Source organism: Aplidium turbinatum, chromosome 2 (assembly GCF_918807975.1).
Source record: "Aplidium turbinatum chromosome 2, kaAplTurb1.1, whole genome shotgun sequence".
Lineage (NCBI taxonomy): Eukaryota > Metazoa > Chordata > Ascidiacea > Aplousobranchia > Polyclinidae > Aplidium > Aplidium turbinatum.
The window spans coordinates 55,503,820-55,519,757 of record NC_137473.1 but is presented as its reverse complement, the minus strand read 5'-3'; the positions used below and the strand labels follow the sequence as shown (position 1 = coordinate 55,519,757).

Here is a 15,938-nt window from a genome sequence, read left to right as displayed (position 1 = left end):
GCACAAGTCGGTTATGTTGGCATCAAGAAGCCAAACCCTCGCCCACTCAAGGAAGGAGGAAATTTGGATCAGATTCTTCCATGTCAGGTGACTTCACAACTTCCTTCCAGAAGATGATGACGTCACTTCATTCAAACCATCAGTCTGATTGCCTTCAATGGGACTAACAATTAAATTATTATCACTAGGACAATCAAACGATGATGCGCATACTCATCAACTGTTCCCTTAGCCCTTCTTGTAACGACAATGATCTAAGCAACATTACAGACTGTGTTCTTGTTTGGCTTCGATACTGGCGCGACAATCTATGAATGAATTCCTGTCTACACAAAAGAAGTCTTGTCGAGAGAAATAATTTTCTGTTTATGCAACTAAAGTATTGCCTTTATTAGTTGAATTGAAGATTTGAGAAATAACTTTGGGAAATTAACTGTTACAAAGTGATGCTTGGTGGAGTGATTTACTGCGTAAGAATTCTTACGTCACCAGCTTTGTTATGAAAGCAATTTATCCATGATTAAACTTTCACATAATCCATTGCAGCAATTTGTTTATTTACAATCCTAATAATAAACAACTTTAAACATACGTCACACTAATCCAGTCAGGCCAGTGGTTCTCAAACTGTTTTCCTTGAGACGAAATATTTTTTTGGGTTTTGTGACGCTCCAGCTATGAATTTGTTAAGACTCACACGTTGTTTGTCGTGTCCAGGCTTACGCTTGGTGGCTGAAAATTTAGATTAAATGGAAGGAGGGCAAGGAAGCCAATCTTTGTGACCACCTTCAGGCATGCCTTTAAGTGTCTTACCAAAGACACAGCCGCATGCTCTTGAGCGGTGTCGAACCGGCGCCCTTTCGAACGTCGTTCCAGGGCTCTCACCACTCGGCAATGCAGCCGACGACGTTAACAACGTCACACGTTAACAATATTAGGCTTATTGTAACAACATCACAGCAAAGAACAAACTGAAAGGATTGGTTTTGGTTTTGAATCTTTATTCTCGGACTGACAAAGCCTTGATAGGTTATTCCATATAATTCTTATCGATACCTTGCTTCAATCACAGCCACAACAGAAAATCCTACTTTACATAAATTGGACAAAAAGGAAAACATATTTAGCGCTGTCTTAGCCAGAAAGGTGTTAGAGAGTTCTATTGAGTGTGGCCTACTACAAAATATTCAGTTAAAAAAATATTCTGTTCTTCCGCCACCCAGCAGATGCATATACTGTAAAAGAACGTTCAATAAAAAGTCACATTATTGTGCAACAAACGTCGATTGTTTACAACACACAGTTTGTAGCTGTGCCCTTTGTTTGTCTGGAGACATAATCGGGAAAAAGTGGAAGTTTACGGTATCTAAATCGTTGAATTGTTTTAAAGTTATTACAATTAACGAAACAGTTTTATTTTTTATTAACATCAGTTGAAAATGCGTCACGCCCTTAACGGTTTTAAACGTTGCATCAGCGCGTCGGGCAGTTTGAGAACCACTGGGTGAAGCAACTGATGACTGTGATATGACGTTACATGAACGCATAATAGCAAGGTCAAAGGTTGACAGCAAAAACGTTTTGGAGCAATTAATTAACTTATTTGAAGAACAATTCTCTATATAAAAGTTAACATTGTTTACTATAAAATTAAAACTTTCCCTCTGATCAACTTTGAGAAATATTTACACTTCCGCAAGTAGTCGCTATTCAGCTGGAAAGTTTTACTTATTAGAGATTGGATGATTAAAATGTCAACGATTACAATTGTTTATATGTTATATGATTAAGATTACGATTACAGTTATACAACATTTCACATCAATGGGATCAATTACGATTACTTGTTTATTCTACGATTGTTCAATGTTTCAAACACTCAACGATGATTACAAAATCTGGAACAAGCAGCATTGATACATCATAATGGCAGGCTCAAGGATGGGTGAAGTAATTTTCCATTCGATGTTGGTCGCGTGCTGCGTTTCAAATGATAAAGAGGTTATGAAATGTGCATTGGAACCATTCATTGTAAAACAGTAAACAATATAACCAAGCTTTTCTGTCGTTTTCAAAATGAAGCCATATGAAAGAATGGTGTCTTATAAAATAATGTCATACTACCGAATGGTGTCGTGGTATAGCTCAGTTAGATAAGGACCCGATACAGCCAGATAATGCAACGCTGGTTTAACTTTTGGAAACTTTACTTTGTCAATCTAGGTGACCGGGCCTGCGTCAGTGGTTTCAAAACCTCTACCATGATGCGAAACTGCCATGATGCGAAACTACCACGATGCGAAACTACCATGATGCGAAACTACCATGATGCGAAACTGCCATGATGCGAAACTACCATGATGCAAAACTACCATGATGCGAAACTGCCATGATGCGAAACTACCATGATGAAGTTGTTAAAAAGATCTTTTTCCTTCAAGAACAACTGACAAGTTTTATTTTGACTCATAAAATAATTATTATTAAACTTTACCTTTATGATTAGAATAAGCAAACTAATTCTTTTCAATTTATTCTGAAGTTATTATATGCATTAAAGGCCTATTTCATATCAATACTACATTTGATTACGATGACTGAACAAAATGTAAATTGTTTACAAAGTGATTACGATTACACGAAAAAGTGTTTACGATTATCCCAGGTTTGTCGCTCATTGCTGTCAGTGAACAACAACGAGATGTTTCTATCGATGTCATTTGACGTAAAAGTAACATTTCATCAGTTTGGGCAGAACAGAAGTAGTATCACTGACGATAATAAATGAATGATATCGAAAGGGATAGTTACTGATTGTGTTGAACTGTTGTTGATTTTGTTTTACAAAATAATACATCATCAGGAATCAACATTTAATAAGCTTTGCCAGTCACCTGTTCAACACGTGACGAAATCCATTCGGAGGGCGATGTAATGGTGAAATGTTTGAACAACAAGCCGGAAGTATCTAGCCACAAGAGGGCGTGGAAAAGCACGGATGACATGTGTGTTTCTATCCGTGTTTCCTTGGAACACCTGAAATTGTAAAAATGTTATTAAAAATTTCATGGAACAAGCAAAGCTGGTATTTGAACCGACGTCGTTTGCTTTTAAACTTTCATAGTGACATTCGACGTGACAGAGTCGATTAGTTTTTACAAATACAAACATCACTTACTTTGTCATTCCCACTCCCGTTCTTTATAGTTATCAGAGTTGAAACAGAGTTTCCATATTGAATTTTGTAGTTTGTTATCCATTGATTTTTAACAGACCATCCTTGAGTAACAACACCAGCAATACGAGTTGGCTCCAACAAATCAACTTGTAACCACTCGCCAGCTCTTTCTACAAATAAAATCAAATGGTTGTTTTAATTGTTTAACCTATTCTGGCACAATAATTTGAGTTTGTTGTCACGGCTTCACTTCGAATACAAGTTTGTGGCTATGGTTTGGATGCTAAGCGTTTAAATTTAGCTTTTACTTTGTCACTTGAAGTAAAATAAAAAAATTCTGCTGCGCACTGAGAGAAAGTTTTGTTCTTCCATTGCTCTGACATGGAATTGATGAAAGCACATGTTTACAAAGTTTTTTTTATAAATTCAATAAAATAAACAAAATTCCTGCTGGGTCATTGTGACAAGCTTTTGAAAATTTTTATTTAATGTTGTTGGAGTTTGCAACATTGCCAGTCTCGTGCGGAGTCCTTACACATTTCAAATGACTCACCAAAGCGTCATGCCGCACAGTATGTGAACCATTGCTTTTAGTAATACACACGCAAATTCATCACAACGATATCAATAATTGAAAAAAGATTGTTGAATGTTTTTCACTTGATTTCGGCTAATTATGATTTGCTGACTTCAAAACTGCCACCAATTTTGTTTTATCACGTCATGTTTTGGCTCTACAGTCTAAAGCATAGCCTACGCCCAAAGTGTGCAAAGTTGTTTTGTTTTTCTGTTCAGAGCGTAACAGGAGAACGCAGGTATCACTGGAACACCCAATGAAGTCCACATAATTCTTTCAAATGTTTTACCTAGCATACCCATATTTTCACACATGCTTGCTTCCAAGGTTGGCTTTGCGCTTGATTACTTGATGAAAATATCAATCGTATATCCTACTTACAGTAGAGTGTAAATAGCTTTTATCAATATTAACTCGGATGCCTAAAATAATGTGTTTTGAAATTTGCGTTTGTTTGGTACAAGCTTTAGAGTAGAACACGAAAAACAAGGCAAAATCAAACATCACCGTCTGGCATCAGATATATGTTGTCCCATGCAACTGAAATCCCAGTTTCGGCTTTCGTTCAAGCACTCACGTTTGAAGGTTGTAGTGAATATGTGTGAAGGTTGTAATGAATATGTGCGAAGGTTGTAGTGAATATGTGCGAAGGTTGTAGTGAATATGTGCGAAGGTTGTAGTGAATATGTGTGAAGGTTGTAGTGAATATGTGTGAAGGTTGTAGTGAATATGTGTGAAGGTTGTAGTGAATATGTGTGAAGGTTGTAATGAATATGTAGTGATAACAGACCTAATGATGAAGATTGTAGAATGAAATTTGGTAACAGAAAAAACAGCTTCAAATTTTTTTGCATTAACACTAAACAATAAAGGTTGTTTAGACAAGCAGGTAAAATGTCGTTCTTTCAATCCATAGAAAGTGCATTGTACTTACTTTCAAAGTAGGCTAAGTGTAAGTTACATACTCAATTTTTCAAGTCACGCCAGACACTAAAGTAATACCTGGCTAAGATCTACCATGACAAAAATGGGTAACTATAAATCGCCCCCGTTCTGGTATTAGTAGCTTCAAGCACAACGGGGGTTTGTATGACTTATCAGTCTGCGCCTGTGGCGAAGAAACAACACAGAACATCCTAAATCATTGTCCAGTATTTTGTCCTAAAGAGAGCCAGTGGATCCCGTAGACTCTGATACGAAGACAGTGCACTGGTTGTAGCAGTTAGGAGATGTTGCCTAAATTGCTGCTTTATAAGAAAGAAGAAGCATATCCATCAGTTTTTCAGTTCTTTCTTCCTCCACCGAGTTACTCCACACACATTGCCCTTTTCGTTATTTTTAGAATTGTGAGTTCACTCTCTTTTAACATCTGTATTTCGTTACCGCACAATATTGCAGGCCACACACAATTCCAAGCACCCAAACAGCATTAGTCTATCACTGGTTCAATTTCATGACAGGAGCCCTCATTGCAATCTTCTTCAAATGTGATAAAAGAAATTCTTTCTTTTATCACATTTCCTACAAACAAAACACTTTACCAATTTTGATGTAGTTCTTCTCGTATTGACACATCTTGCATGTCGCCTCTTTCTACATTCCTTGCATTGCATCGAAATTTTCATCACTGTCTTGCCACATGTTTGCACTTGGATTCACTTTGCTCTTACAACCATGACTTCTTATCTATTCAAATTTTATATCTCCAGTCACTTTCAAAGACTTGCGAGATACGGACGCATTAGTTGGTTACTTTGCAGGCCTAAGTAATTGTTGCAGTGGATGTACATTATACGTACAACACAGAACATGTTTTTGGAGTAAAAAGATTTTAGTGACTTATAAGTCATCATCATCATGTGCTCAGTTAAAGTGTTTCAAATTTGTGAATGCATCATCACCATCATCAGCCAAGCATCAACAACGCTTGTGATTCATTGCCTTGGTGGTTGTTCTACGTATACATGATACTGCCTGGCAATGTGAGCATTTATTTCATTGAGAAAGCTGCTCGGTCTAAATTGTTTTGACATAAAGCCTTATTTCATTTTATTGTAAAACGTACCTAGTTTAACAACCACTCGACCGGAAAAGATCATAACGCTTTTATACATTATTATGAGTTAACTTATTTGTTTATACTGCAGCCTACAGTAATATCACAACTTACGTTCTCTAGGTCCCCAACATCCTCCATCTTTTGTCGTTAAAGATCGTAGATTATCTAGTCGTCCATTTGCACCAATGTAGCTGTCATTCCAAATGGAAGAAGCAGTTAACTGGGAATCCCGAACTCTTCCATCTTTTATTCCCACAGAGCAGGAAGCGACTGAAATCAATAAAGAAAATCAACTAATATCACAAATGAATGTAACTTGTGGAAATATAACAAGCTTGGTTTACAAATGCAGTAATAACAATCATCGCTGTTCATAACGATCATACCATGATCACAAACATTGGTGTACGTAGCCTACGTTTGTACAATTTGTATCTATTACTGTAAAACTATACAGCAATTAGTTTGTAAACGTCAGGGCAGGTGTCGGACATTATTGTGTTGTTACGTCATCCAATTAATGCAGGCTACGAATGCCGTTTGGAGCGTTAAAGGTCGCAATTGATGATGTGGTGTGCGGCTTCTTCCTCGTTACAGCACTGACTGATCGCAAAAGTTGCCATCTTCCATTCGTGAATATTTGATTGATATAACTTGAAGTCGATATATAGGTGGCTGTCGCAACCAGACCTTGCTTGGCTAAAAATTCCGCCTCATTGAAGTCCAACGTCTGAAATGAAACTTGGACCTTTTCGTAGTATTCTTTCACCTCTTGCTCCATTGATGTTCCTCAAGTATCTGGAAGTGAAGTTTTGTTTTGATGTGCTTACTTCTGTGTTGTGTATGGGGACAACACAAGAATTAACCTCATCGTCGTTGTCGTGTGAGCCTTTGGGCCGAAGGTCTATCCTTTTACCACCTCAGATTCACAATGTTCCAGGACTAAACTGGAAGGCTACTATAGAGAAGCCAGTCTTTTGTTTCATTATCCAAGATACGCAAACCTTCCACTCCATTAGGTGGCTTGAAGATGGTGCAATCGTTGATGATTTGATCGGTTTGTTCCTCTGCACCACATTAACAGAAGAATGAAAAAGCCATTTCCCATTGAGCATGGTTGAGAGGAAAAATCCCAACGCCTGTACTGCGGCGCACTCACGCCAGTCTTTGAAGTGTCAGGTTGATGGGGCGGGTGTCGGCATTGGGGATAAGCGAATGGAGTCTGCTGGTGTTTGACTTTCATTGAGAGTTCTATTTATGGTCTGCCCAATTAGTCGCAGAGAATTTTTGTCCATCAGTTTAGTTGATCAAAAGTTGAGCGGCTGGCCCAATGAGTGTCTTGATTTCAGTCGACGGGGGTGCTCTCTTGGGGGAGCAGAGATTTTGAAATGGAGAAAATAGTTGGGCTCTAATACCTGTCGACCGAGAGACAGAATGGCTTCTTTGCGACGATGCTCAGCAGGTTGGATGCCAGCAAAAATAGGTAGATAATCCTATGGTGTGGGACGCAGGCACCCACCAGGTCACTATGCGCAGTGCGCTGTTTATGGCAGTGTCGATGTTATGGCAGTGAGCACTGAGGCACCAAACAGGTGCTCAGTACTCTGCTGAGAAGTAGACAAAGGTGATGGCTGCTATACGCAAAGTGGCAGCCCTTGCTTTCCAGCTGGAGCTTGCCAAGCGCTTGAGTAGCGCAGCGCGTGATGAGAACTTTTTTAGTGCAGTGACAGCAAATTGGTGGAGGTACGTGAGCAATCTGTCTAATGTCACCCCGAGGTGTTTTGGTTTGGGGCAAAAGGACAGTGATTTTCCGTTGTTCGGGACATGCAGCTCACGATCAGTTTCCCGATTTGGTTTCACTGAGTTTCAGTCGCCATTTCTGCAGATAAGCTGAAAGAGTTTTCATGTCCTGTCTCAAGGTGTCTTCTAGATTTTCCCACGACATTGTAGAGTGGAGAATTACCAGGTCGTCCGCATATGCGTATTATGCAGAAACCGTGCTTGGCAGGTTATGGGTGTAGATTTTCAAGAGAAATGGAGCCAGGACTGATTCCTGTGCGACACCATTTTGCAGGCGTCTCAGTCTGCTTCGCTGTGACTTGCAGGTGGTGAGGGTGAAACTTCGATTCCTGACAATTTCCATGATCATTTATTATGGACATTGTGTCGGTCAGGAAGCAGGCGAAGCAGTCTGCAAGTAAGCCTGCGGTGCCATACGGTGACGTAGTCAGCTTAAGATCTCGAAAGACAGAACCGACCTTCTTTTTTGCCTCAAAGCAATCCTCCATGCCCTTGGTCAAACGTGTGACATGATCTACGGTGGATTTTCAGCGCTGGAACCCTGCTTGCTCATTTGAGAGGAGTGGGTCGATGATTTGATAGACGCGTGCATTGATGATTGACGAAGGCATCAGCTTTTCGAGGATTTTGAAAGCAACATAGAGAAGAGATATCAGACAATTATCAGACAATTATCGACAATCATCGCTTCCCAGCTAGTGCTATTATAGCACTAGCTGGGAAGCGATGGCATTTGCAGAAACGGGGCAGTGGCGAGGGGAGTTTGCTGCACCTGACTGCAAAAGATTGAAACCAAAACAGAATTGATATCTTATAACCAAATGATGCCATCCACAATTTGAAAATAATTAAATAAAAAAATCATTGTTTCAAATACTTAGATTCTTGGATTGGTTCCACATTAAATGATCTAAAGTTTCAAAAAGTAAAGGCATGGGCAACAGCTAATTAATTAAATTCGATATGAAAATCTGACATAGCCTTCCAAAAAGTTAAAAACACAATTTATTTGAGAAACAGTTGAAAGAGTCTTGACCCACATTTGCAGGAAGTTGAACTCTAACCAAAAGTATGGAAGAATATCCCAATGGGTGTTACACCAAACTTCTGAGAAAGGCTTAACATCACCTGGAAGCAGCACTTTACCAATAAAATATTCTATGCTGACTTGCTCCCTCTCACTGAAAGGTCTGAAGAAGGTTCCAGATAGCAGGCCACTGCTTTAGAAGTCAATAAGATTGTCATAATATGTTTCTTAACCTTTCGTCAACATCAACAAGACACTTGAGTTTAGAAAAACAAACTGCCAAATATGAGAATGTCATGGATATTTGGAAGTGTTAATGGTGTCAATAGTATTAATGGCGTTAATGGTGTCAATAGTGTTAATGGCGTTAATGGTATCAATGGTGTTAATAGTGTTAATAGTGTTAATGGCGTTAATGGTATCAATGGTTTTAATGGCGTTAATGGTGTCAATGGTGTCAATAGTGTCAATAGTGTCAGTGGTGTCAGTGGTGTCAGTGGTGTCAGTGGTGTCAATGGTGTCAATAGTGTTAATGGCGTTAATGGTGTCAATGGTGTCAATGATGTCAATAGTGTTAATGGCGTTAATGGTATCAATGGTGTTAATGGCGTCAATGGCGTTAATGGTGTCAATGGTGTTAATGGTGTCAATAGTGTCAGTGGTGTCAGTGGTGTCAATGGTGTTGATGGAACCTCAAGCACCAGCGTAAATTGTGTGACGTCATAATTGGTAGGCGTCGTGTTCTCAGTTCTGTGTTCAATGTAATCATTTCCTTAGTTAGACCAGCTCAGTGGCCGAGTGGTTTCGCCTTCGGCTCTGGTGCTGGTAGATCTGAGATCGATTCCAGGTCGGGTCAAACCGAAGACTTTAAAAACGGTACCGATTGTGTTCTATCCTGCATAGCGCAGTGAGACTGAGTCGGATGATAATGTGATAACATCGTAAACCTGATATAAATTAAAAATGAGCCCTGTCGCTAAAAGACCTTAGCTGTTGTAGAGCGACAATAAATAAAACCATAACATTATTATCATTTCCTTAGTTGCACCTAGTACAGTTGACACGTAATATTTGTTCTCCCTCTCACTCTTTTGTTAACATGGTGGCAGCGGTGGGTTTCGAACCCACGCCATCGAAATGACATTAATGGACAAGACGTCAAATTCTACTTAGATACTGGCGCTGATGTCAACGTTATTCGTGAAGAGAATGTTCACAAACATCAAATAATTTTTAAACCCAATGCTCTAACCATGTGGAACTCTACACAAGTAAAATCGATTGGTGAAACAGTTTTGCATGTAATGAATCCTAAAAATAAGGAAGTTTACAAATTACCATTCACTATTGTAGAAAACAAGTTTGACTGTTTGCTAGGACTAAAGTCTATACGAGATATGGATCTTATTAAAGTAAACTTCGATAAGTTTATATCCCAAGTTAAACAACCTGACCAATTAGGAGATTTAGGCACAGCAAATTTAATTGTTGATCGTGAAACCTCGAATATCACCGAAAACTTCTCTTTGCCATATAAAAGTGAGTAGCGAAATCTTTCAAAAACGTCTCAATCATGCCCTTGTTGATCTCTCCGGTGTGATAACGGTAGCCGATGACATTGTTGCAGTAGGTTGTGGCAACACGAGTGAACAAGCTGAAGTTGATAACGAAACCAACATCAAGAAACTGCAAAAACGTTGTCAAGAACAAAACATCATTCTCAACAATGAAAAAGCTGTAATCAAGCAAGAAGAAATCACTTTTATGGGTCACCGAATAACTAAAGAAGGCATTTCAGCCGATAAAGCAAAAGTTGAAGCAATCATGAAAATGCCTGCCCCAACAGATATACACGGTGTGAAAAGATTTACCGGTATGATTCAATACTTGACAAGATTTATGCCTAACTTGGCGAATGACCTGGAACCAATCAGAGCCCTCGTAAGAAAAGGTGCAGAGTGGAATTGGTCAAGTGAGGCCGAAGAAGCTTTTCAAACAATCAAAAAGAAAGTGTCTGAAACATCACTGTTAGCTTACTTTGATCCCGAAAAAGAGCTTTGTCTTCAAGTAGACAGCAGCAAAGATGGTTTAGGAGCCGTAGCCTACTTATGCAAGAAGGTAAACCTATTGAGTATGCCTCAAGATGCTTAACATCCGCAGAACGTAATTGGGCTCAAATAGAAAAAGAAGCTCTTGCTGTAGTATTTGGTTTGGAACGATTTGACCAATACACTTATGGCAATACAATTCTGGTGGAAAATGATCACAAGCCTCTGAAAATCATCCTAAACAAGCCTCTAAGTCAAGCCCCAAGAAGATTACAAGCATTGATGCTACGACTGCACAGATATAATTTTACTTTTCAGTATGTTCCAGGAAAACAACTTATTTTAGCTGACACGTTAAGTCGAGCTTACTTAGATATTCCTCTCGTCAATGTCAACTCGATATCAGTCGACGGATTTGGAGATATACCCGATCTTCTGGTAGAAGAAGTAAGAAAAGCTTCCAATGAAGATCCCGACATCCAGAAACTATTAGAGGTTATTCAAAGCGGATGGTCAGATCATCAAAATGAACTCGAGGTATCTATACGACCATACTTTTCTTTAAGAGACACTCTAAGTTGCCACGATGACATTGTCCTAAAAGGACAGAGACTTTTAATACCAAAAACTCTCAGACATGAAATGAAGCAGCGCCTTCATAAAGCACACTTAGGATGTGACAGTATGATGCGCCGTGCTCGAAACACCATTTTTTGGAAAGGCATGTGTAAAGAAGTTTCTGAAATTGCTAATTCATGTGATGTTTGTCAAGAATTTAAGCCAAAAAATCAAAAAGAAACTTTAATTCAACATGCCGAAGGTAAAACGCCGTTTGAAAAAGTTGGTGTAGACATTTGTCACTATCAAAACAAAGACTACACACTGTTGATTATTTTAGTAATTTTTTTGAAGTTGATGTTTTACCAAACCTAGTAGTCAAGTGATTGCATGTATGAAGAAATCCTTTGCTCGTTATGGTATACCTAAATGTATAATAAGCGACTCTGGTACTCAATTTACTTCTTATGAATTTCTTAAATATACAAAAGAATGGAGTATCACACACAACACCTCATCTCCAGGACATCAACAAAGCAATGGGAAAGCTGAATCGTCTGTGAAAATTGTAAAAAACTTGATTAAAAAGTGTATTCGTGATAATTCATACCCGTATTTGGCATTTCTTGAATTTAGAAATACTCCACAACAAAGTACTAATTGTAGCCCCGCTGAACTTGTGTTTGGTCGAACAACTCGCTCTATCATTCCTTCTGTTAACTGTTATCATTTAACTGTTATCATTCCTTCTGTTATCATTCCTTCCCAATGTACTTTTGATCCTTCGAAAAGGATGAACCGTCAAAAGCAGGTGAAACAATCCTACGACAAAAATGCAAAAGATTTAAGTGTCCTCTATCCAAATCAATCTGTTTATTTCCAGCATCCGGATAAGCCTGGCTGATTTAAAGGAACTGTAATAAAACAACTATTTGATCGTACGTATTTGATCATCACGAGTGATGGTGTCACTTACAAGAGAAACAGAGTTCATGTGCGCTCTAATCATTGTAAAAGGACGTGTGATGAATCTTCGTATTATTACTACCCACTACTAGAAGCCAGTCAACAAGCTGAGCCTTGCAAGCCACAACAACATGAACAGCAGATGGAGTCTGTCCGAGAGCATCCTCGGAGAAGCCGAAAACCTCCTGCAAGATTCGCTGATTATGTGTAGTATTAATGTTATTTTGTATGTTTATTGCATTGCTTGTACTCCTCATAGTTTTGGAAACGTAATTCTCTATTCTTAAAGGAAGAAGGATGTTGATGGAACCTCAAGCACCAACGTAAATTGTGTGACGTCATAATTGGTAGGCGTCATGTTCTCAGTTCTGTGTTCAATGTAATCATTTCCTTAGTTGCACCTAGTACAGTTGACAAGTAATATTTGTTCTCCCTCTCACTCTTTTGTTAACAAATGGTGTCAATGGTTTTAATGGCGTTAATGGTGTCAATAGTATCAGTGGTGTCAGTGGTGTCAGTGGTGTCAATGGTGTCAATAGTGTTAATGGCGTTAGTGGTGTCAATGGTGTCAATGGCGTCAATGGCGTTAATGGTGTCAATGGTGTTAATGGTGTCAATAGTGTCAATGGTGTCAGTGGTGTCAATGGTGTCAATGGCGTTAATGGTATCAATGGTGTTAATGGCGTCAATGGCGTTAATGGTGTCAATGGTGTTAATGGTATCAATGGTGTCAATGGTGTCAATGGTTTTAATGGCGTTAATGGTGTCAATAGTGTCAGTGGTGTCAATGGTGCTAATTGTGTCAATAGTGTCAATGGTTTCAATGATGTCAATGGTGTTAATGGTATTAATAGTGTTAATAGTGTTAATAGCGTTGATGGTGTTAATGGTGTTAATGCTGTCCGTGTACTCCCGAATGGATGATAATGCTGATTGTGAAAATAAGTGTGAGAAGAATGACTTCAATTTCATCATAAACGTTATTAACCCACTTTTTGCATCGTCGCTGAATGATACTGACTTTACATTTGCGACTTCGTCTGCAAAACAATAAAGAAAATTGTCAACTAAGTCTCATGTGTTTTAAAATTTCAACGGCAAATGAAACCAAACCCAAACAGCCACTTTATCTGGCTCAGATTTTAACCAGATCTATACGATCGACTGAATCTATAAAAAAAGAGGCAAGGCCTTTGTTCAGCAATGGGCTACCACAGGCTGAAAATGATGATGCTGTCACAAGAACTACAATCTCTTCTGCAGATCATTTGTATTTTTATCAATTTAAAAATGTACCACTTGTAATTACTTGACAAGTTTCTACTTCTACTCACTACGAAGCGCCTGGACTTGTTCACGAAGTTCTTCTACATCTTGAGGGTCACAAGTGCATGTCCCAGAAGGTCCCATGAGCCCCGGAAGCCCCTGAACCCCAGGAGCGCCAGCAGGACCAATTTTACCGGGCCGCCCCTGCACTCCCGTTGTTTGAGGGGTTGGAGTAGGGGACTCTGTATCTTTTCGAACAGGAATACAAACTTCATCACTTTGTCCTCTCCCACAAATCGCGAAGAAGATGCATAAGACAATGCAAACCACTCTTGATGTCATAATACTTTTTATTTTATCTGTTTATAACTTATCACTTATTGTTGTGACAATACATTAGTAGTAAATCTACAAATGCAAAATCGTAAAATCAGATTAAGAGCAGAGAACCCTTTTACTGAGAAAACAAACATATGGTTCTTGTCTTACTACATTGTCTAAAAAATATTTCACATCTCTGGAAGTTTACGACTGGTTTTGGCTGCACTGATGAGACCGGGAGGTCGAAACGGTGTGCATTGTCTGCGGTTATTATATAATTTAATATATATAATTTATTATTCCCACATACCTTCTTTTTTTTACACCAATTAGTTGAGCCTTTGCTCCAGATTTTATATAATTTTTGTCTCCCACGAGTATTTAAATCATTCTTGTAGCTAAGCTTCTCTTTCTCGTGGGACACCCCAAAGTTTATCCGCTCTGCCTACGGAAAGACCGGGTATAGGAGTCAAACGTACCTGTGTTACGGTCACGTGATGGAGACGTGGGCGCTGCCTGGCTTTATAAAACTTCTGTCGCCCGGCCCGTCGTGAGCTGACCTTTTTGCGTTTGCAGAAAGCAAAGCCCGTCTTCCTGGCCGTTTCCGCCACTCTAACTTTTGCGGACGAGTCGCACAAAATTCTCGATCCACACTTTCCTTCCACAGGTACCTAGACTCCCCAGCCTGGCCCCCGCGACCTAAGCTGGTGGACTTCCCTTCCGGGTGCATCGCCACCCCATAATCACGCCGCTCCCCGCCTCCACGGGGCGTGGCAGGCCGGTTCTTTAAAGTCTCTGACCTGGCTATGTTTATTGTGTTCTTCTCGCCGTCTCAATTATTTTGTACTCGTGTGTCGTTGATCAAAATAAAACAGTTCACCATCAAATTTGCAAGAATCATGACTAAAACATTAGGCTGCACACTGCACAGTGCACATAACTGTAAAGATGCTAAAAACGGCGTGAACTAAAAAGCTGTTCCTTTCCTTGCAAAGCTGTTGGCTTATCCATGCCACGATTTATTTTACTATAGGTTAGGTGTTATTCACATTGCACTTTTAGATATTCGTTTCGATTTGTTTCAAGTAACAAACGAACCAAACTGAGTTGGTAATCAACAATGTCTACAAGCGTTGTATCAATAAAAAACGAATGCAGGTAAAAGAATAATTTTTTGTGAAAGTGTGAGCAGGGCCTTTCAAATGTCGCTTGATATCTTACAGTGAACCAGGCAATGAACGTTCAACAACAGTTCCATAATATGCGCCAATTTCTTGTAGAATTTATAAATCAGCATGTTACATTGGTATACAAAATGTTTAGAAAACAAATATCCTACAAGCCGCCGCTGAAACGTCATCAAGCAATATGATCCCGTTGAAAATATAAGCATGAAAACCCAAACTGTCAAAAAAGAGGACATTTGAGCATTTTTTAGTGTCCTCAGAGGACAATTCATTTTTCTTGAAAAAAGAGGACAAATCCTCTTAAAAGAGGACGTATGGTAGCCCTAGCTCATCATCGGCGTATGAGGCTGTGGTAGCCCTAGCTGAAGGCACATTATGAGAGAGAGAGAACTTTTATTTACTGATGAATGAATATGGATATCAAACCTCAATCGTCTTAGGCTACTGTGTGATGTGCAGTCTAACCATAGAAAGAGCTTAACACCTGCTCTCCTGGGCCACATCGAAACGGGCTTTTGCCTGAGGATGGGTTTCTTTTATGTCCAGTTTTCTTTCTCCATCCTATATCAATCTTTCTTCTTCTAACTCAATTAAATTGCTTGGTGTAACATTAAATCAACATTTGTGTTTAGAAAACTTTGACAGTTCCACTGTTAAATCTTTCTTTTTTCATCTTAGAAATATTGGTTCCATCCAGTAGCGGCGCCACGGGGGGGACTGGGGTGGACATGTCCACCCCACTTCTATTTATGGTCAATTTTGTAATTCGTCGAGATCCGATGAGAAAACTTGGGGGGTGTATGCAGGGGGTTAGGGGGGCCTAGTGACTGCGTCATAAATTAATTTCAACTTCTTACATATGCATTACTGTTGCAGCATTGGCATACGAAGAAATAAAGAATCTTCATGGTTATCGCTCTATTGTATTGATTGATTGTAGTCTAATTTACC

General features: G+C 39.2%; 1 protein-coding gene across 1 annotated transcript; it reads right to left on the bottom strand.

The window, feature by feature from the left end:
- Positions 1 to 536: 536 nt before the first annotated feature.
- On the bottom strand, positions 537 to 13,860 carry LOC145764528 (retinoschisin-like). Its single transcript, XM_082576145.1, has 6 exons — positions 13,548 to 13,860; positions 13,206 to 13,253; positions 5,926 to 6,084; positions 3,179 to 3,348; positions 2,895 to 3,036; positions 537 to 1,979 (listed from the first exon to the last, which is right to left on the bottom strand). The coding sequence occupies exons 1-5, from the start codon at positions 13,819 to 13,821 to the stop codon at positions 2,899 to 2,901; spliced, it is 789 nt and encodes a 262-aa protein (XP_082432271.1). The 5' UTR covers positions 13,822 to 13,860; the 3' UTR covers positions 537 to 1,979; positions 2,895 to 2,898.
- Between the last annotated feature and the right edge of the window lie 2,078 nt (positions 13,861 to 15,938).

Excerpts from the sequence above, each read along its gene's own strand:
- LOC145764528 (XM_082576145.1), bottom strand. The coding sequence starts at position 13,821 with ATGACATCAAGAGTGGTTTGCATTGTCTTATGCATCTTCTTCGCGATT. Across the intron at positions 13,254-13,547 it reads ACAAGTCCAGGCGCTTCGTA|ACGAAGTCGCAAATGTAAAG; the intron begins GTGAGTAGAAGT and ends ATTGTTTTGCAG. Across the intron at positions 6,085-13,205 it reads ATTCAGCGACGATGCAAAAA|TCGCTTCCTGCTCTGTGGGA; the intron begins GTGGGTTAATAA and ends TATTGATTTCAG.